Genomic DNA, 20,000 nt, shown 5'->3' with positions numbered 1-20,000 from the left:
AGTTTTTGGTAAAGGACCGACACAGTCTATAAGTACATGCTCAAAAGGTTCACCGATCGCAGGGATGGGCCGTAACGGGGCTGGAACAATGACCTGATTTGGTTTGCCCACTACTTGACAGACATGACAGGATTTACAATACCTCTTTGTATCTGAATTCATTCCAGGCCAGAAGAAATGACTTAGGAGTCGGGACAACGTCTTTTTAATTCCTAGATGACCCGAACATGGGTGATCGTGGGCGAGGGACAATACATATGCCCGATATTTCTCTGGGACTACTACCTGATATACCAAAGACCAATCAAAAGGCAAATTCGGAGGGGTCCACTTACGCATAAGCACTTAATCACGAAGGAAGTAAGCAGTGGGGTGATTCTTCACGTCTGTCTTCTCGACAGCGGCGGCACGACAGGACTCCAGGGAGAGATCAGCTCCCTGAGCCTTAACCAGGGCTTCCCTCGTGGAGGGAACTTCAGGGGGATCGATAACAGGGCGAGCACAATGAAGAAGTAGCTGGAGGGGAGTCAGACATAAAAGTATCAGCCAGGTCAATATCTGCTAGTTTGTCGTTGGGCACGTGTGAGCACACAAGCCGAAAACACCTTGGGATGTTCCACAGCAACATCATCTGTACCAAGCATTGGTTCGGGAATGACTTCGGGCAGAGGAACAACTCTTTCCCCCGCGATGTCATCCCCTAGGATAAATGAAATACCCGGAACGGGTAGGCAAGTCTGGACCGCAACCCGTACAAAACCAGAGAAGTATTTAGGAATACATTGTGTAAAGGAACAGCCGTCATGCACAAATCAATGCCTTGTACCAGGACACTGGTACCACAATACGACGCATTATCAAGAGGGATGATGCCGTCCATCAGAAACGATTGGGCAGCACCCGTATCCCGCAGGATAGTCACAGGGTGTCGCACATCAGTCTCACTGAGCAAAACCGAACCAGAGAACACAAAGGGCTGGAAGGCAGGCTCCACTTCTTGAGATAGGGGTGAAGCACTGTCTATACCAGCTACAACCTGCACCTTTCGAGGTACCCCACGAGCTTCCTTTCGTTTAAGGGCTGGGCATACTGAAATAAGATGACCCACCTCATGACAATAAAAGCACTCACGCTTCTCCACAGGCGGTGGGGGGAGAGCAGGCACAGGGGAGGATGTAACCGGCCGAGGCTGAACTTTTCGAGGTAACGGAGTTGGAGTAAACACAGTTTTGTGCATAAGCACAAACTCATCTGCGAAGGTGGCAGCCTCGGTCAAGGAAGCTACCTTCTGTTCATTTAAGTATACCACCACACGATCAAGGACACAGTTTTTAAACTCTTCCAACAAAATCAATTCCTTGAGCTGTTCAAGGTTACACACACCACTGGCGGTACACCATTTATCAAACAGGGTGGTTTTTTCCCTGGCGAATTCTACGTGGGTCTGGCTGGTGGATTTATTAAGCTTCCGGAAACACTGCTGGTAAGCCTCAGGTACACGTTCGTAAGCCCTTAAGACGGTAGCCTTCACTATGTCATAATCTAGGCTCTGCTCTAATGCGAGGGCCGAACACACTTCTTGTGCCTTACCCACTAATTTGCATTGCAACAGGAGAGACCAAAGATGCCTAGGCCAGTTCAAAGTCATGGCAATGCACTCAAATATGGAAAAGCAATAAACGAAAGTTGACGGAGTGGCAGAGCGTGGCGGAGTCAGTTAAAAGTGTTGGTTCCAAAATTCGCACGGTGGCCGAAATTAAAAAGAAGTGGTCGAACATTAAAATCGACGTGAAAAAACGAGCGGCCGCTCACCGTAAGAGTCTTAACAGCACAGGCGGAGGTAGCGGAATTCCCGGTCTCACACCCTTTGAGCAACTAGTTGCTGCGATGACTGGGGACACACTTTTATCGGGTGAGGGGGACGCTGATGTCATCGCGGGTGAGTTTTTCTTGTACCATACTTCTTTGAATTACTTGCATGTTTATGAGTAACACGTAGGGCGCAGATGCGGTGTTACTTTCGTTTATTCTGTTTGTTTATTCTTACAGACAACAGTACAAGAGGTGCCCCCAATGCATTAATAGAGTACATTAATAGAGGGAAAGTGCTTTCTATTTACATAAGCAAATTCGTTCTCTGAAGGTGACTTAATAGCAATGTGCGCGCAGTCGATAGCTTCGTCTACGTTGGGAAAACTGGACATCGCTGCAAATTGCACTTTAATATTTGCCTGTTCAACCACAGTGTAAGGAAATTTTATATATCTGGGCAAGGGCGTAACTTTGGCTGGAACATTGGGGGATGGAAGTGAAACATGATTATTAGGGGGAGGTGGTCATGACCCCCCTGGAAATTACGCCCATGTATCTGGGTGACAAGCAGATTTTGCCGTCCCATACAACACCGGCATGGCGCGACTCAGTGTTGACTGAGAAATACCCGATCAGTCCGCAAGTTCTCGCTGAAAAGCACCTGTGGCTAAGAACCCGCAAGTGGACAGAACTTGTAAAGGAACAGGTAGCCTATAGCGCAACTCCTCATCGTCTGCTTTTGTAATGCTGGCCCCAGTTTAGCACACAGCTCCAAAAGGATTGCTCTTGGAAATCTGAATCGACTTAGAAACCAGTCATCATCATGGGCCAGGAAATCAGTATATGATCCCTGAATACGAGCTCTATTCTGACTCTTCCATTTGCAATGTCCTCTAACAATGCAAGAGCAGCCATGGTTGGAATATTTTTTGTCTTTCCCTGCACCGTTTTATTGTCACAGATTGATTACGATCAGGTGACCGATGGCCAAATAATTTCGGTGTATTTCATGCATGAATGCGAGTCTGACACAGTGAAACTGCAGTAGCACTCTTTTGCCAGTAGGTGCCTCCATTTTGCCAAATCGAGCAGAAACTTGCGTACGCCTTGTCTGGGGTTGCCGTGAGAATGTGCGTGGCGGTACGCCAAGTTTAGTTTTTATACATCTCGACGTGAGCGTGGAAACGGGCGTGCGCAACATTTTCGTGCGGAAGCACCGTTTATACATGAGGCCCCAGGAAACCAAAACAGCCATACACAGATCAGAAGTCAATCAGAAACAGCAACCCAACACAGCGATAGCGAAAGACAAAGCTTGAGCAAGAGCTCGAGCTAGATGTGACCAGCAGGCTTTATCCGGAACACAGGGCCAGGGTCAGAGGTCAGAGGTATTTATTCAGAGAGAGAGCATTCAAAGTCCTTTTTATGTAGTTTTTTGGATACAACACTTTTGGGAAACTCACCTCCGATTGTTTTCTGTGTTTCATTCAATAGTCTTCTAAGTGCATTATTCTACATCGTGGAATATGTAAAATACATTGTTCCTGACATATTGTTTATGCAACATAAACACATCGTTTATGCAAAACGTGTGCATGTTTTATAGAATTATTGCATGCTATATGCTTAATTTTATATCTGCGTGCCATTGCCAAAGGAATGCTAATCCACAAATCGACAATGTCATAATCATGTTGTAATATTCTAGGGACACATCAGTGGTATAATCATGTTGTAATGTTAAAGTGACTTGTCCGTGTTATAAGCATGTTGTACTATTCCTGGGACTCCCGAGCAAACCAGGCAGCTCATAAAGTTTAGGGCACATAATGAAGAGCAGTTCACCAAAATAATATGTTTATTCTAATTTGTATGTTAATCGCTGTGTACATGCACAGAAAGTCACATTTATAAAAGGAAATAGTATGCCAAATACATTAAGCAATGAAAATTAGGTACATTATATTATGAACATTGTGACACAGGCAAAGCGACAGGTAACACTTTAGCCAGGCACTCTAGCTGACACAAACACGAGTCGTTTTTAAACGACCTCATAAAAATCCACAAGTGTTAGCAGGCGTCGCAGACATCTTCTGCAAGTACTCATCAAGCGGTGTATGATGATTAAAGTGCACGCGGTCGACAACGCCATACATTGAGCCTGCATTGTTACAAACAAATGCAAAGTCGCAGGTGTGAAACGTATGTGCAATGATCGACTGCTGATGACGTAAGCGAGTGCTGTCCTGATTCCTAGGTAAAGATTAAAAGCCCTACCCCTTGTGGCTACGACCTGTGAAGTCAACTTCGGAAGGGAGGACCCTCGAAATCTAGTGGTAGGGTTAAGGGAGGAGAAATGGGATTGGGCCTAAATCTGTGCAATTTGACTGATGTTATGTAGGTTCTCATAACACATTTGTATTGAAGCAATTTGCATCTAGTATTAATGGAATTGGTTTGAGCTAGAAGACAGGCTTCATCTTTAGTAATTTCAGTTGAAAGGTCAGTCTCCCATGCAGATAAATACCTAAAGGAATTTTCTTTTGATTTGTTTAGAAGCACATTATAAAATAGAGACACACTTCCTCTATCATTCATATGCTTTAGAGCAGCTTGCTCTATTGTAGATAGTGGGGGCTCAGAGTAAATTTTAATTTGAGAATATATAAAACTTCTTATTTGTAAATATTTCAAAAAGTATTTCTGTGGAAGAGCAAATTTTATAACTAGTTGTGAAAAAGACATAAGCACACCTTTATTGTACATATCACCCAGTTTACTTATACCTTTATACATCCAATTTTTAAATCCCTTATCCTTCCTTCCAGGGGTAAAACTAGTATTTCCCCAGATTGGTGACACGGTAGACAGAGATGTGAGTTCACTTAAAAAAGCATGAGCTTCATGCCAGACTGATATAGTATTTCTAAGAAAGGGGTTGTTGGTATGCTTTATAAGACTTTTAGTCGGCGAAGAATAAAGTTATAACTGCAAAGGAAGTTCTATTTCAATTTTTTTCTATATCAAACCATGATTCCCCCACAATAGATTCCACAAGCCTGAGGAATCTATTGTGGAGAAGTACAACATGGCAGCCTGGGGTTGCCCAGTAATATAATCTCAGGTTTGGCAGTTTTGACCCTCCACGATCATATGACTGGTAAAGAAGAGATAAACGTAGTCGGGGACATTTAAAAATTTGGCAAATATTTTTTTGAGGATGGAGAAAATGGTATTTGGCAGTGGGAGTGGAATTGTTTGAAAAAGGTATAAGAATTTAGGTAGAACAACCATCTTAATATTAATGTGACCTATCATAAAGAGCTCTATGATCTCATTAAGTAGTGGATCCTAGTTGGTGGAGACAATGTTAGTTATATTGGGTTTTTTTTATTATATTTTGATGCCCAGATAAATAAAACCTTTGGGAGAATTAGCAAATTGTGTATGTATTCAGGTTGAGGCTCTCTCCTCTGTGTTTAACATCATCATTTTGAATGGTGAACTTTTATTCTTGTTGATTTTGTAACCAGAAAACTCTCCAAAATCCTCAATATATTTTCTAATGCTGGTATAGTTTCTTGGTCCTGCAAGAAACAAAACTATGTTGTCTGCAAATAAGGATATACGATGTTCTCTCTCCCCAATTTTTATGCCCTTTATATCCTAACTATTCCGAATAGCCATAGCTAAAGGTTCAATTGCAAACGGAACCAACAAAGGCGACAATGGGCACCCCTGTCAAGTACCTCGACTGAGGTGAATAGCTCTGGAGACTTGATTGTTTGTTTCAATTTCTGCTAATGGTTCAGTATATAGTAATTTGAGCCATCGAAGATATCCTTCTCCAAGTCCGAATCTTTTAAGTACCTCAAACAAATATCTCCACTCAATTCCTTCAAAGGCTTTTTCAGCATCCCATGACAAAACTGCATGGTCTTTAAGCCTCTTCTTTTGTATATAATACATTTATAACTCTGCGTATATTATGGAATGCCTGCCTGCCAGGCACATGGCCATTTTGATCATTTGTTATTAACCTTGGGACGTAAATCTCAATCGTCCTAGCTAGGGCTTTGCAAAGAATTTTTGTATCACATGACAGAGATATAGGTCGATATGACATTTATGTGGGGGGCTTGCTAGGCTTTAGGATGAGTGTGATTACAGCAGATCTCAATGATGGAGGTAGCATTCCTTTATCCAAAGATTCATTAAACACTTCAAGAAGGTCTGGTAGAAGCTTTTCAGGAAATGTTTTATAGATTTCGATGGGCAGGCCATCGGGTCCTGGGGCTTTCCCACTACTCATGCACTGCACTGCTTCAGACTTTTTCAAGAGACAACTTCTGGAGTTTATCTAGAAAATAATTATGTGTTTCATTAGAGTCCAAATATTGAGACTAATAAAGCCTTTATAATATTTATTTATTTATTCACTTACTTACTTACTTACACTACTCACAATAAGTTAGGGATATTGTTATTTACATGAGTGCTTTTCCTATTTGCTCTGAATTTTAATGAAATAAGTAAAAGTTCCCTTTGATATTACTAATAATGTATGAGAAGAAACACCATTTTCATTAGTTTAATATTTATTACCCCAAAAATTTAGACAATAACAGGGATAACCCCAAATATCAAAAATTGACAATGTCAGTAGTGGGTGTTTCCACCATTTGCCGCAATGACAGCTTGACAGCGATGTCTCATGCTCCTCACTAGCCTCATGATGTTGTTCTGAGGCAATGCGTTCCACTCTTCCACAAGTGCTACACGCAGTTCTGCCAGGTCACGTGGGGGTGGGGTACGATCATCCAGTCTCTGCTTCAACTGGTCCCAGACGTGCTCTATGGGGTTCAGGTCAGGGGACATTGATGGCCATACCATATGAGGCACTCCAACCTCCTGAAGTCGAGCTGTGACAATTCTGCCACGATGTGGTGGAGCATTATCATCCATGAACAGAAAGTTTGGGGTGTGCTGGCGGAATTGGGGGATGATGATGGGTTCTATGATGTCTCTGAGGTAAGAACGTGCAGTGACTGAGCCATGTACAATAACTGGTGATGCCTGCCCAGACTGTTGCACCTCCTCCACCAAAGCAAACCCTGGGGACCATGTTGACCTCAGCGTATCGCTCACCTCGCCTTCTCCAGCAACGCTGACGACAATCATTTCTGTGCAAGGTGACCCGACACTCATCAGTGAACAGGACAGTAGACCACTGCTACATTGTCCAGGTCACATGGTCTTGTGCCCACTGCAAACGTTCACGGCGGTGTCTTGGTGTCAGTGGAGTCACCTGCAACGGTCGTCTGGCATTCAAGCCAAAGCGGTGGAGTCGGTTGCGAATGGTTTGTCTGGAAACCCTAGTACCCCTCGCATCTCGTAAACGGGCCTGCAGCTGTGTGGCAGTTGCATGACGATGTCTGAGTGCATAGGTCCTTAGGTACTGGTCATAGTTGCGGTCTGTCACTCGTTGGGCTCCACTCCTGGGTCTGTCATGAACTCTGCCAGCAGTTCTGTGTCTTGATGCAAGTCTGCTGATGACACTTTGAGACACACCAAGTTCACGAGCAACATCTGACTGCCTGCCACTGACCCCAGGTGGCGCTGCTCGTCCGTTAAGTGACATTGTGTGTTCATGGTTGTTTGAATGGTGAACTTGGAATGACTTACTGACAATACCAGCTTTTTATACCCACAGAATGTTGAAATTGATGCCACATTGAAAAGGGTTGTGATTTGGTATTGGCCCCAATTTAAGGCACATCTATACACAATGAGACCATTACATGGAAAACACAAAATGACGTGTGTCTATCACCCCAATACAATTGCCTCCCTATCCCAAAAATGTCGGAAGTGAAACAAACACCATATGTATGACATCCACTAAGTCTCTCACAATATCCCTAACTTATTGTGAGTAGTGTATTTCAAGTGGGTCTAGCAGGCTTAAACCATTCTTGTTTACAATTGAATTAATAGCTCTATCTGTATGTATTTGTTTTATTCTCCATGTTAATAGCTTCCCAGGCTTTTCTCCCTGGTCATAGTAGGACTGTTTTAACCACATTAAACTGTTGGCTATTTTGTTTGTGGTTAAATCATTAAATTGAGGTTTTAGTGTGGGGAGTTGTTTTTGTTTCACAGAATTGCTACAATGCTTCCCATTTAACTAGTGCATCTGTTTGATTGGTATTAAAAGTAAAAAAATTCTTCAATCTTCCTGCCCATGAATTCTACAAACTCCGGGGATTTCAGCCATGTAGCTTGAAAGTGAAATCTAAATGCAGAGGGGTTTAAATAATTTGTCTGCAAAGTAAGGGAGTCTGGTGTATGATCAGACTACTACTGTACCAGCATTTTCCAATTTTAGACGGTAATGTTTTGGAAATCAAAAAGTAGCCTGTTCTAGAGTATATTTTATATGTACTCGACTGGCAAAAGTACTCTAATTTACTTGGATTAAGATGTCTCCAAATCTCTTTTAAGTTTAGGTCAATCATGACATTTTTTATAATTTTCCTGGACATAGACATTTCCTGGATCTATGCCCATGCATAGATCTTTTGTCTGGTCCAATACATAGTTAAAATCACCACCCATAATGAATTCACCAGGAAAGGAGGAAAAGCAGAGGAAGAGATTTAAAAAAAAAAATTGGATTGTCCTTGTTAGGGGCGTATACGCAAATCAAAATGAGCTGGGTGGATAGTATTGTACCATTTAGAATTAAATATCTCCCATAATTATCAGCATACTGTTTTTTAAGTTGACATGGAATTGATTTGACACCTTTAGCACGAGTGGTGAAGGATGCTGATTATACCTGTTCTGGCCACCTTCTTGTAACTCTACCAGTGTCCTCTTTTAATAGATGTGTTTCCTGGAGGAATATTATGTTGGATTTCATCTGCTTGAGTCTATCCACATCATGTTTTGTTTAAACATTTGTATTTAAAACCTAATTTTTGCCTTTCTTTTTGTTTGTCTGCTTGGTTTTCTAAAAAATGTAAGTAAATTCTAAAATGTCTCTCTCTATTGCCTTTGTACCCAACTGTGATCTATCCTAACCTTCAAATATCACTGTCCTGCTATCTTAATTCTCCCGTAATTCCTTCAGAATAACCCACATTTGTGATCCTGGCTTTCTGTGTGGGACCAGTCAAACCTATCTGCTTTATCCAACCCTGCTTTTAATATTTGTTTTTAAATGCGAACATCTGATACTGGCACCTCACTGCAATTGAGTGTGGGATTTCACTGTGTGTGGTGAGATGCTTTTCCTTTGCTTCATGCAGTGGTCTGTCTGCCCGTTGTGTCATGATGGGCAAGGTCTTTTGGTCATTATCTGGATTTCTGTGTTGTGTGTGCTGTCCCCTGTCTTGTCTAACTCTGATGAACTGAGCTTCAACACTCAAATCAAAACACATATGGCATCTATCTAGGGGATTTTCAGAAGTTCTACAGCTATGAATACTGTTGACACCCCCCAGCTAATTCTAATGATTGCATTTCAACCAGCTACCTTCAGCATGCCTGTTAACACTTGGTTACCTGATCATGAAATACAGTGGTACCTCGGTTCTCGAAGTTAATTCGTTCCGGACTCCAGAACAAATCCTAAAAAGTTCGAGTTCTCATCGAATTTTTCCCATAAGAAATAATGGAAAACCAATTAATTGGTTCCCACCCCCCCCCCCCCCCCCAAATTACACCTAAATATGTTTATTTCTTTTTCTTTTTAAGCATTTAAACACAAAATGAAAAGAATAACTGGATAAACAAGAAGAGCATTTTTTTCTTAATGGCTTCCAAAACGATAAAGATCTTATCCCAACATTACCCCTGTCCTGCCCCGATTGTCCGCTCCTTCCGTGTGCCACGCCCCCTTGTTAACCTCGTGTGGGATCCCCATGTGATCAGCTGTTTCTGGTTGTTGTCATTAGTCCTCTGTATTTTGTCCGTGTTTCAGTTTGTTTCCCCAGTCCGGTCATTGGGTGCGTTCGACTTGCTTACAGCGCTGGCTTAAAGCAACGCATTCTGATCCTGACGCAATGCATTACGGTTAGATGCATTGCGACCTCTCACCCGGCTGCAGAAACTGGAACTGCCTCCGTGACGACACACCTTTGCCCTTATTGGTTGAAGAGTTTAGTTACACGCATGACGTTTGTATCCCAGGCAGTTCCGATGCGTAATCTGCTATTTCTCCCGAATATCATGTAAAGCAGTGAGAACTGGTTTTCAGTTAATTTACCTGGTAAAATAAAATTTAAATAAATGACATAAATGCTTTAATAGTACACGTAAGTTAGTGGTTTATTTATTGTTAGTTGCATTGCTTTATTTGGTTAACCGTCCAGTCTGTGAAGAAGGCATTCAAGTAAGAATTGCATTGTAGTATGACTCATTTCCTGGCGCGTACAATTTATATTAGGTCAGCATTCACGGTTCGACTTCTGATATTCAGATCGAGTTCTAGGTCAAACTGGTTTGTTCGACTTTCAAGAAATTCGAGTTCTAGTTAGTTCGAGAACCGAGGTACCACTGTACATTTCTTGACAGGATTGATGTTCCATATGGTTTCACCACAAAATACAGCAGTCATTCATTTTATAGGATAGCAACTTGAGAGGTTGGGGCAGAACATGATATCAGACTGCAATCCAGGACCAGAATCCACCTGCCCAAGAACAGGGCAGAACCTTGCATAACTGTCCCAGAATAATGTCATTTGAACGGAAGCCATGTTGAAATGCACTCCTTGAAGCTGGCAGTGTGAATCCATCTTCCCACTGCTCCCCCTACAGTCTATCTGTTCCTCCTGCAGTCTCTGTGGATTTTACATCTTCAGAGTGTTGATTCCTCCACCTTAACATAGGATGTTGTTCTCTCAGGAGAAGGAAAGCAGGCATCCTGCCCTCTCTGGAGGATCTGCTCTTCTACACCATTGCTGAGGGCCAGGAGAAGATCCCAGCCCACAAATTCATCACAGTGAGTAGCTGGTTAGGGAGTCAATCAGAAGTTACTAGACTATTTACAATCCCCCCTCCCAGCAGTACATATTCCACAGCTCCCATTGCTCATCATGAAAATGTTATTGTAACTTAACTGATGCTCCTCTTTTATTTTTATGTGGGTTTCAGGACCCTGCACTGTCTGCTGCTTTAATCTGGGGGAGTTTGCTTTGTTGAAGGAATCAGCCTCACACACTACTTATCTGCTTCTATAGCTCAATAAGTAGAGCATTGTGCTAACAATTCAAAGGTTGTGGGTTCAGATCCCAAGGAGCACATATAAATTGTAATTCTTCCCTCTACTGTAAGCTTAATTTTTAACTGTACCTTCAAGGCCCTGAAGGCTACGGGTTTACGGACCGGAGATCCACGGCTGAAGGAGTGTATGGAGATGCTGAAGGTCTCCCTGAAATCCACGTCCGATGGCGTCATGCTCGACCGGCACCTCTTCAAAAAGTGAGTGAGGGCTCCCCCAAAAGTGAGTTGTGTGGCAGGCCTTTGTTGTGGTGGACACCCCTCAGAAACCTGTGGTCCCTCCGCAGGTGTGTTCAGAGCAACATTGTCCTGCTCACCCAGGCTTTCCGCAAGAAGTTTGTCATCCCTGACTTTCTGTCCTTCACGTCGCACATCGATAAGCTCTACGAGAGTGCCAAGAATCTGTCCGGAGGACAGGTGGGTCACAGCACCCCCTTGCTGCTGGCTGCCCACGGCCACAAAACACACATCGTCTGAGTATTTGAACAATCCAAACCCTTGAGGAGATGCCTTCTGTGCCCTACAGGTGGCGGACTACATTCCCCAGCTTGCTAAGTTCAGCCCCGATCTGTGGGCTGTGTCGCTCTGCACAGTTGATGGTCAGAGGTAGGGGGTGTGATGCTGCTGTACCCTGGGGAACAACTGAAACAAACCCCTCTCTCTATTCAGACTAATGATACTATCTGCTGAACCCTTGTTTTGGGTACAACCGTACTGCAGTGTGGTTGTAAACGTGTTATATTCCATGACTGTGAAATTCTTTATATTTGTTTGTTTTGTTTGTTTGGGTGGGTGGGGTGACCCTTTAAACTAATGTAAGAACCCCCAAACAATCTGTATCGGTATAGGTTTTCAAAACAATCGGCTATTGGTATCAGCAAGAAATTTGCTTATCGATGCATCACTAATTATTGCTGCTGTGGTTTATCAGTCTCTTACCCTGTGTGTTTTCATTATGCTTCCTGTTATTGAATGACTCATTGGTGCGTCCCCCCCAGGTACACAGTGGGTGACACCAAAGTGCCCTTTTGCCTGCAGTCATGCGTGAAGCCGCTGAAGTATGCCATTGCTGTGCACGACCATGGCACGGAATACGTTCACCGCTTCATCGCCAAGGAGCCTAGTGGCCTGCGCTTCAACAAGCTGTTTCTCAATGAGGATGGTGAGGGGGCAGTCTCCACAACAACTCGCCACGCAAGCTGACATGGTGGGACCTTCCATACACACATGTGATGGGTGTAAATTTTGGCCCAGATTCATCTGTGAAACAAAACTGTAGCGTGAATTTGGGCCAAGGCGGTCGGGCCGTTCTGTGGTGCTCTGTTGCTGTAGCAGCGAGATGAAAGTTTAATGAAGGAGTCTGGGTTGATGAGTGTGCTATGGCCACACTCCACACAGGGCCCCACTGTGTCCCAGAGGGAAACTGCTCTATAGGGTCGAACCCAGAACAAGTTGACTGGTTTGGTTCTGTTTCCATGATTATGAGCAATAAGTAATAACTCTAGAGCACCTTTAATCAGACCCTCATCTGTGAGTGTAAGCTATGCAGCTCTTTCACAATAAAATCTCCTGTTAGCAGCAAAAAAACACCTTACAATCGGCCACCTTGTTTGTGGCTCAGGTGGCCTCAGTATGTCAGCTGTTTCTGGCAGATGTAGCCCCCACCCCACCCCCCATGGGAGGTGTACAAATGGCCACTTTTTGCTGATAGACCAGGAGTTCCAGGAGGAAGCCCTTTACAAGGACCTACTGACCATTTCAGTATCCACTTAACGGGTCACCTGACCATGCGCATTGGGTTCCAAACTCCTTGTCTCTCTGCCCACAGACAAGCCCCATAACCCCATGGTGAACGCTGGCGCCATCGTGTGTACGTCCTTAATCAAGGTGAGAGGCCAGAGGCTGCCCCTGGCTCTGTGTGTGTGTTTCTCTGTCCCAACAATGTGAAAAAAACTGCTATGTTTCCAGTCCTCACAAGAGGAAATTCAATTTCATAAAAATCTGTGAGTGCAATCAAAAAACTAAAAATGCAGAAAGTCTTCTATTTTCTTTGGTTATTTATGGTTAAGGATAGGGCTGGGTAGGTTGTCATAGTTGGGATTAGGGTTTTGGCCCTAGAAATGAATAGATTGTCTCTACAAATATGCATAAATACCTAATCTATGCGTGTGTGTGTGCGCGTGTGTGCATGCTCTCGCACAAGGCTTTTCAGTCTACGAGGACCTGCCAAATTCAGATAATTGCTGGCAAAGCATTACTGCAGGCAGAGGTTTAACAGGCACATCCTGCATATGCCGCCACTCTACAGGACCCGGTCTAAGGCACTGTTTGTTTACTTGTCACATTTTTAGGATGGAGGGAGTGGCTCTGAATTTACCTCTGATTGTGTATTGTAGGAGCGACAGGAATAAAGTCCTATCCCCCTCAGGACAGGTGTGTCCCATGTCTGAGTGTACGTCACATACACTCTAGCCTAAACTCCAGGTTCCCCGCTGACCTCGCTCTGCATTCCCATTTTTCCTTCTCTAATGAAAAAAGGAGGTCCATTTCATCTCCATGCGGTTAAGTGTGAGACCTCTTCCCTTGGCCAGTGCGTCTCTGGCTGCAGTCAGCAGCAGCCTGTCAGGTCGCGAAGTGTGACTTCCTGTTTTTGGGTCAGGGCACATACTGGTCATCTGATCACTTCCTGTATGCTGGGATTTACTAGCACAGCACCACCATGCTTCAGTTGAAAGTAGAGATGGGCGATCCACGTTTTCAGTTCTGATCCGATTCCGATACACAACTGCCGATACCGATACAGATTCCGATACAAGAGCTCTTTTTACTTTGTTATACTTTACATATTATTTTTTTTAAGCTAGTAAATACAGATGGAAAAAATGTATGACAAAAAATATTTAATTAGGCTACTACAAACATACATAACGTACTGTTCCACCTCATTTGTTTTAAGCGTTTTTGAGGCATTTGCAGTTCAATATGAATATCTTCAAAGCAAATATACACAAGTGGCGAATGCTTAAAATTTTAACAGTTTTTCTCCCATTGGCATCAGCGCAGTTACACTTTTGTTGCGATGGCAGCCCCTCTTGTATCTCAAGCAACGAGTTCGCAAAACAGTCCAATTAAGTTAGCGACTCCCAAATCATCCATTGCTTTGTTTTGTCTCGCAGTTGCGTGCGCTTTGTTAAATGGGATTTTCCATTAAACGCTATTCCCACCTCAAAACCTTATTTTACATAGATTGCAAAACGCTGTGCTTCCGATTTCTGTTAAAAGCCTAAAATACTCCCAGATCGTCACGTCTTATCTTACGCTCCTCGTACTGCGAAGGGTATGCGCATGACCTCACAGCAGGCGGAAGTCACTGTACTCACACCCACTGAGTAGCAAAAAAGACTTAGGGGCAGTGATAGCGTTCGATTTGAATTCCGCAAAAACACACATGTAAAATGGGAAAGAGCTGTCGTGCGATTGATTGCCAAAAACTAAATAAGTAAGTATAGGACGTGGATCGGTCACGCATGGCCGATTCCCGATCCGTCAAATAGGTCTGGATCGGCGCCGATACCGATCCGAATATCGGTATCGGTGCATCTCTAGTTGAAAGTCAAGCCAGCCGGGTCAGTTACTGTCAATAAACCTTGCATTTTCTATATACAGGGATGTGTCTAGTAATCAACACAGTGATTTGCAGCAATTTAGTGCTCACTCTGTTTGGCTGGCTGGCTCACTTTTAGCACATATCAGTAGTTGGGCCAACTTGACCCTTTAAAGTCACTTTATGGCTGCTTTCTAAACAATAACATTGATACAATAAGATTAAATGGAAAAACCAACTGGAATCTATCTCATATTTATTTCACTAACACTGATCATTGATCATTTTCCTCAGTTGTGTAATAAGTGATCTTCATTTTCCCCTCCTTTTTCCAGTCTTAATAACAGAGGGACATATGTATAGCTATGACCTTGTCAGCCCCGCGTCCCATCCTCTTCCTGTCTGCTTCAGTCCCGGGCTGTCGGCTCGCTCTGCAATAATCGGCGTTGATGTATTGGCCATGGAGATTACCCTGGGTGGCCTTAATCTGCTCCTGTTTACTCCTGAACTCATTTAGCAGTGTGTTGCCCCCTAAGGACTCATATAGTGCATAGTGGTCTTTGGGATTTTGAGCGAAAGCTATGTTGACTCTTTTAATGCTTTTGTTTACCATTAACAAACCCTGCCCTTATTCTGCTTTCTTCCAGGCCCTGTGTACCATTTACCTTTACTATTTGTCTGTAGACAGCCATCATACAGGAATAGAATAGGTCACGGTTCAGACCACGCTGTGTGAGAACATTGTGTTTGGGATTACAGTGGTACCTCAGTACTCAAACTCATTAGAACTCAAATTTCTTAAAAGTCGAACCAACCAGTTTGAAAAAAAATTACCTAGAACTTGATCTGAATCTCAGAAGTTGAACCGTGAACACCGACCTGAGATAACTTGTACGCACAGGGAAATGAGTCACGCGGCACGTCTCTCAGCGGAAACAAAGGGTAACACTTCAGTCTCAGCCTTCAATTTGCTGTGATAGCATCGTTTGTTGGTGATAGTGCTTTTTTTATTGAAAATATCAGGTAATACACTGTACTTTATATCATTTTGGTAGGCTTTGCACATTGTTTGGATACATTTATTTTTATTTTCTTGCTTTACAAATTACTGTTTTGATAAATGTACTTAGATGTGTTTAGTATATGCTCTTCTTGTTTTATCCTGTTCATTTTGTGTTTAAATCCTAAAAAAAACAACATATTTAGGTGTAATTTTTTGGGGCCGGGAACCAATTTATTGGTTTTCCATTATTTCTTATGTGGAAAATTCGATCAGAACTCAAACTTTTTAGGATTCTAACCAGAGTTCTGAACGGAATAAGTTTGAGTTCTGAGGTACCACTGTATCCGTCTTTTTAGTCTGTCAGAGCTACATTTCATTGTGAGCTGTCTTTTATAGTGTGTGTGTGTGTGTGTGTGTGTGTGTGTTTTTAATTGATATTTGATTGTTTTCTCTTATCATCCAGCAAGGAGCAAGTAATGCTGAGAAGTTTGACTATGTAAGTAAGCGTGGCGTTTATTTTGTAAAATATTTGATATTTTGATATTTCAACTTGTGATCAGTATTAAGTCCAATGTCCTGGTGCCATGCAGGTCATGAACTTCTTGAACAAAATGGCAGGAAACGAGTATGTGGGCTTCAGCAATGCCACGTAAGCATCGAGCCGCAAGCTTCTCACCACGGGCCAGTGTTTCTTAGTCCCACATACACTCACAGCACACAGGGTCTGTTTGTGTAGTTTTGAAACACACTAATGCTGAACAATCAGCTTAATGGGAGATATGATGTCATTCCACAGTACTGACCATGTAACACACTTTCTTTAGTTGTATTGGTGGCTGAGATTAATATTGCCCTTCTCGGAGTGCTGGTGTCTGTATCCCTGGGCCCAGGGACTGTAATTAATATGAAGTAAATCAGAATGATGTGAATACAGTGTTGGTGTGAGGGACTCCTGCAGCGTGTGCCTCTGTCTGACCCAGATTCCAGTCAGAGCGCGAATCTGGAGACAGAAACTTTGCCATCGGCTACTACCTGAAGGAGAAGAAGGTAAGGACCCAAGGGATTTAGAACTCGGGGGTTGGGACCCCAGTCCCTCACTTCCGCTTGTCATGAGTCTGATGCCCAGCTGTCATTGGGCTGGGTTCTTGTCACAGTGAGCAGCTCTCTCTGGCTCTCTGCTTTGAGGCTTTCATTTGTATTCTCTACCTCATGATTTATTCATTCTACCTTTAAAAACAGTCCCCAGTGGTTGAACTTGCTCCTCTTTCTACTTCTGTAGGTAATTTAGGTTGTACTTTTGGTAGGAAATTTGGGCCCTCTTGCAGGCACCCATACCTCCTGAGGTTTTTGGGTGGAAGTTTCTGGAATGTGGAGCTTACATAATATGTGTCTGTCTGTCTACCCCTCTTTCTCTTTGTAGTGTTTCCCAGAAGGCACAGATATGACCTCCATCCTGGACTTCTACTTCCAGGTGAGCAACTCCAGAGCAGAGCGTGGTTATGGTCACTCTACCGGGCCTCATTTACTAATGCCAGTGCTGCCTGAGGGAAGGTTAGATTTATATATGAACTGAAAAAAGATTAACATTTAATACAAACCTGCAGCCACCAGAATGTTCCGGGTGCAATGTGTATTGTCACGCTGCAGTATTGTATTGGTGTGTATGAAGTGTGCCAATCCTTTGCACTATGGCAAGGTTATCGTTCTGTATGCATGGCTGTGCCATTCCAGAGCCGTAAATAAGCTCTGTTTTTTTTTTTTATGCTGTACACAGCTCTGCTCCATCGAGGTGACCTGCGAAAGCGCCAGCGTCATGGCTGCCACACTGGCCAATGGTGGCTTCTGTCCCATCACGGGCGAGCGTGTGCTCAGCCCCGAGGCCGTGCGCAACACACTGAGCCTCATGCACTCCTGTGGCATGTATGACTTCTCTGGCCAGTTTGCCTTCCACGTAAGTCCCCCCTGGTGGAATTGTCTGGTACTGCCACATTCACCATCCCAGCTGGTTTTTGTGTTTTTAGGTAAATAAGCAAGGCCTCTTCACCATGTGTGACTGCTGCAGGTGGGGCTGCCATCCAAATCTGGTGTGGCAGGGGGAATCCTCCTGGTGGTGCCCAATGTCATGGGAATCATGTGTTGGTCCCCCCCTCTGGACAAGCTGGGCAATAGCGTGCGGGGCATCCAATTCTGCACGGTAGGTGGGAGGGAGCATACAGGCCATGCTCTTGGGGGGGGGATAATGGTGTTTAGGTAGTGTGGTGTAATTATCCATAATTGCCATATTATTTGGTAGCCTCTTCAGTACTCTCTCTTTGTTTCTGTGGTATTTAAAGCCCATCGTCTGTCCCACCCTCGTAATACAACGAAGCCATCGAGGGCACAGGGCACAGCATACTGTCTCTGAACTGATATTCTTCAAACATGCTACAGAAATGCTTTTGCTGGGTGTAGAGGTGACGTTTGACTGGGATGGGTGGAGGCAACAATTAAGGGACTTTCCTTGCAGCTGCCCCCCCCCCCCCGTTATATCAAATCAAATCAAATCAAATCAAAAAACTTTATTTGTCTCCGAGGGGCAATTTGAGGCACGTAGAGCAGTGTTGCATAGACACAGAACCAGACATTAAAGAAATAGAACAAATAAATAAAACAAAAAAATCAGAATAAAATAATAATAATAATAAAAATAAAGAAATAAGTAATAAAATGGTTCTCAATATATACATAAGGTGCAAAATTGCAGTTGCAAGTAATTAAGTTAACAGACTAACATAAGGTGCAAAAATGGGGAGGTCAATAGGTAGTGCGGAATGAGAATGTGCTATACCTTTATGGGGTTTAGTGCATAGAGGCAGAGGGTAATAGTGGCTTCAAGTTCAAAAGTTGAACAGCCCTTGGAACAAAAGTGGCTTTTCTCCTTTGAGTCCTGCAATCCTGCAACATGTGAAGAGTCCTGTAGGATTCTGCGTGCTGTTCTCAGTGTTTGCAGCTCACAGAAGGAGGACAGAGTTCTGATTGGTGATCCAATTATTTTAGAGCACACCTTGACTGTCCTCTGCAGGCGGTCTCTATCATGCATAGTGGTGGAACCAGCAGGTTATTGAGAATGTTATGACGCTCTCAATGAAGGAGTAGTAGAATGTCCTCAATATGTTCTTGCTGACTCCAAAGCTGCTGAGTTTCCTCAGGAGATACTGCCATTGCTGGCATCTCCTTAAAATCTCCTCAGTGTTGGAGGCAAACCTGAGCATACTATCAAAGATAGTGCCCAGGTATCTGTACTCCTCCACAAGCTCCACAGTCTTCCCATGGATTATGCTGGTGTCTCTAGCTGCCAGTTCCCTCTGCTTGTTGGAGAAGGTCACCAACATCTCTTTTGTCTTCTCCACGTTCAGCTCTAGTGAGGCGTGGTCACACCACTCCACAAACTTGTGGAGCATTGCGTTATGGTGGTGACAAGGACCAGAGGGGAGACACAGAAGAACAGTGTCATCCGCACACTTGATCAGATAACAGTCAGGGTGGGAAGACCTGCAGTCATCTGTGTAGAGGATGAAGAGTAGAGGTGAGAGGACACAGCCTTGAGGAGATCCAGTGGAGGAGAAGGAGAGGTCGGAGAAGATGTTGTTAAGCAGCACTCTCTGTATTCTGTTGGTTAAAAAATCTAGGATCCACAGAACTAGCTGGTCATCCAGGTGGAAGCGGGAGGATAGTTTCTCTGCAAGGATATGTGGCTGCATAGTATTGAATGCTGATGAAAAGTCAGCAAACAGAAGTCTAGCTGAGGTGTTAGGATGTTCAAGGTGCCTGTGTATGGTGTCCATGATTAATAGTTTTGCATCATCAACCCCTCTGCTAGTGTGGTGATCAGCAGTGCCAAGTGGGGGAAGAGCAAAGGCTTTATATGCATCAGGTACAGATCCGTAGCATTTGTCCAAAGTCTTCCCCTGACCGGTGGAGTAGGTGATGTACTGCTGAAAACCTTTTAGAGACTTTCCAGGTGAGCAGTGATTAAAGTCTCCAAGGATAAATTTGGGGGAGTCAGGGGATATGAGTTCCAGCCTGTCGATTGTTTTCTTGATGTGTTCTGTGGCTGTAGTTGCATTTGCCTTAGGTTGAATATAAACCCGAATAAAAAAGAGTTGAGGGAATTCTCTCGGAAGAAAAAAGGGGTGGAGTGAGATAGCAAGAAGTTCTTTGTCGTTGTTGCACAGCTTCTCTCGAACGACGACTGTGGAGCACCAGCGTTTGTTTACATAGAGACACACACCGCCGCCTTGTTGTTTGCCAG

General features: G+C 43.6%; 1 protein-coding gene across 3 annotated transcripts; it reads left to right on the top strand.

The window, feature by feature from the left end:
• Window positions 1–433: 433 nt before the first annotated feature.
• Window positions 434–19,994, top strand: LOC140587554 (glutaminase kidney isoform, mitochondrial-like). Of its 3 annotated transcripts, XM_072708799.1 has the most exons (14): window positions 436–1,203; window positions 10,728–10,824; window positions 11,182–11,303; window positions 11,390–11,519; window positions 11,629–11,708; window positions 12,101–12,264; window positions 12,931–12,989; window positions 16,173–16,205; window positions 16,300–16,358; window positions 16,690–16,756; window positions 17,130–17,180; window positions 17,484–17,660; window positions 17,772–17,903; window positions 19,105–19,994. In XM_072708799.1, exons 1-14 carry the CDS (start codon window positions 1,100–1,102, stop codon window positions 19,108–19,110), a joined length of 1,281 nt encoding a protein of 426 aa, XP_072564900.1. In that variant the 5' UTR covers window positions 436–1,099; the 3' UTR covers window positions 19,111–19,994. The 3 variants fall into 3 exon arrangements, with proteins under 3 accessions (XP_072564899.1, XP_072564900.1, XP_072564901.1); XM_072708798.1 differs by having other exon boundaries at window positions 434–1,203; window positions 17,772–19,994; XM_072708800.1 differs by lacking the exon at window positions 436–1,203 and adding an exon at window positions 6,047–8,839 and having other exon boundaries at window positions 17,772–19,994.
• The last annotated feature ends 6 nt before the right edge of the window (window positions 19,995–20,000 follow it).

The sequence above is a fragment of the Paramormyrops kingsleyae genome, unplaced genomic scaffold, assembly GCF_048594095.1.
Source record: "Paramormyrops kingsleyae isolate MSU_618 unplaced genomic scaffold, PKINGS_0.4 ups342, whole genome shotgun sequence".
In the NCBI taxonomy this organism is placed as follows: Eukaryota; Metazoa; Chordata; class Actinopteri; order Osteoglossiformes; family Mormyridae; genus Paramormyrops; species Paramormyrops kingsleyae.
The sequence above is the reverse complement of the archived record's forward strand: the minus strand, read 5'-3'. Positions and strand labels throughout refer to the sequence as shown.

Bases quoted from the DNA above. Each gene is read 5' to 3' on its own strand.
- LOC140587554 (XM_072708798.1), top strand. From the start codon at position 1,100: ATGACCCACCTCATGACAATAAAAGCACTCACGCTTCTCCACAGGCGG. The intron at 10,825-11,181 runs GTGAGTAGCTGG...TGTACCTTCAAG, and splicing joins CAGCCCACAAATTCATCACA to GCCCTGAAGGCTACGGGTTT. The intron at 12,990-16,172 runs GTGAGAGGCCAG...CTTATCATCCAG, and splicing joins TGTGTACGTCCTTAATCAAG to CAAGGAGCAAGTAATGCTGA.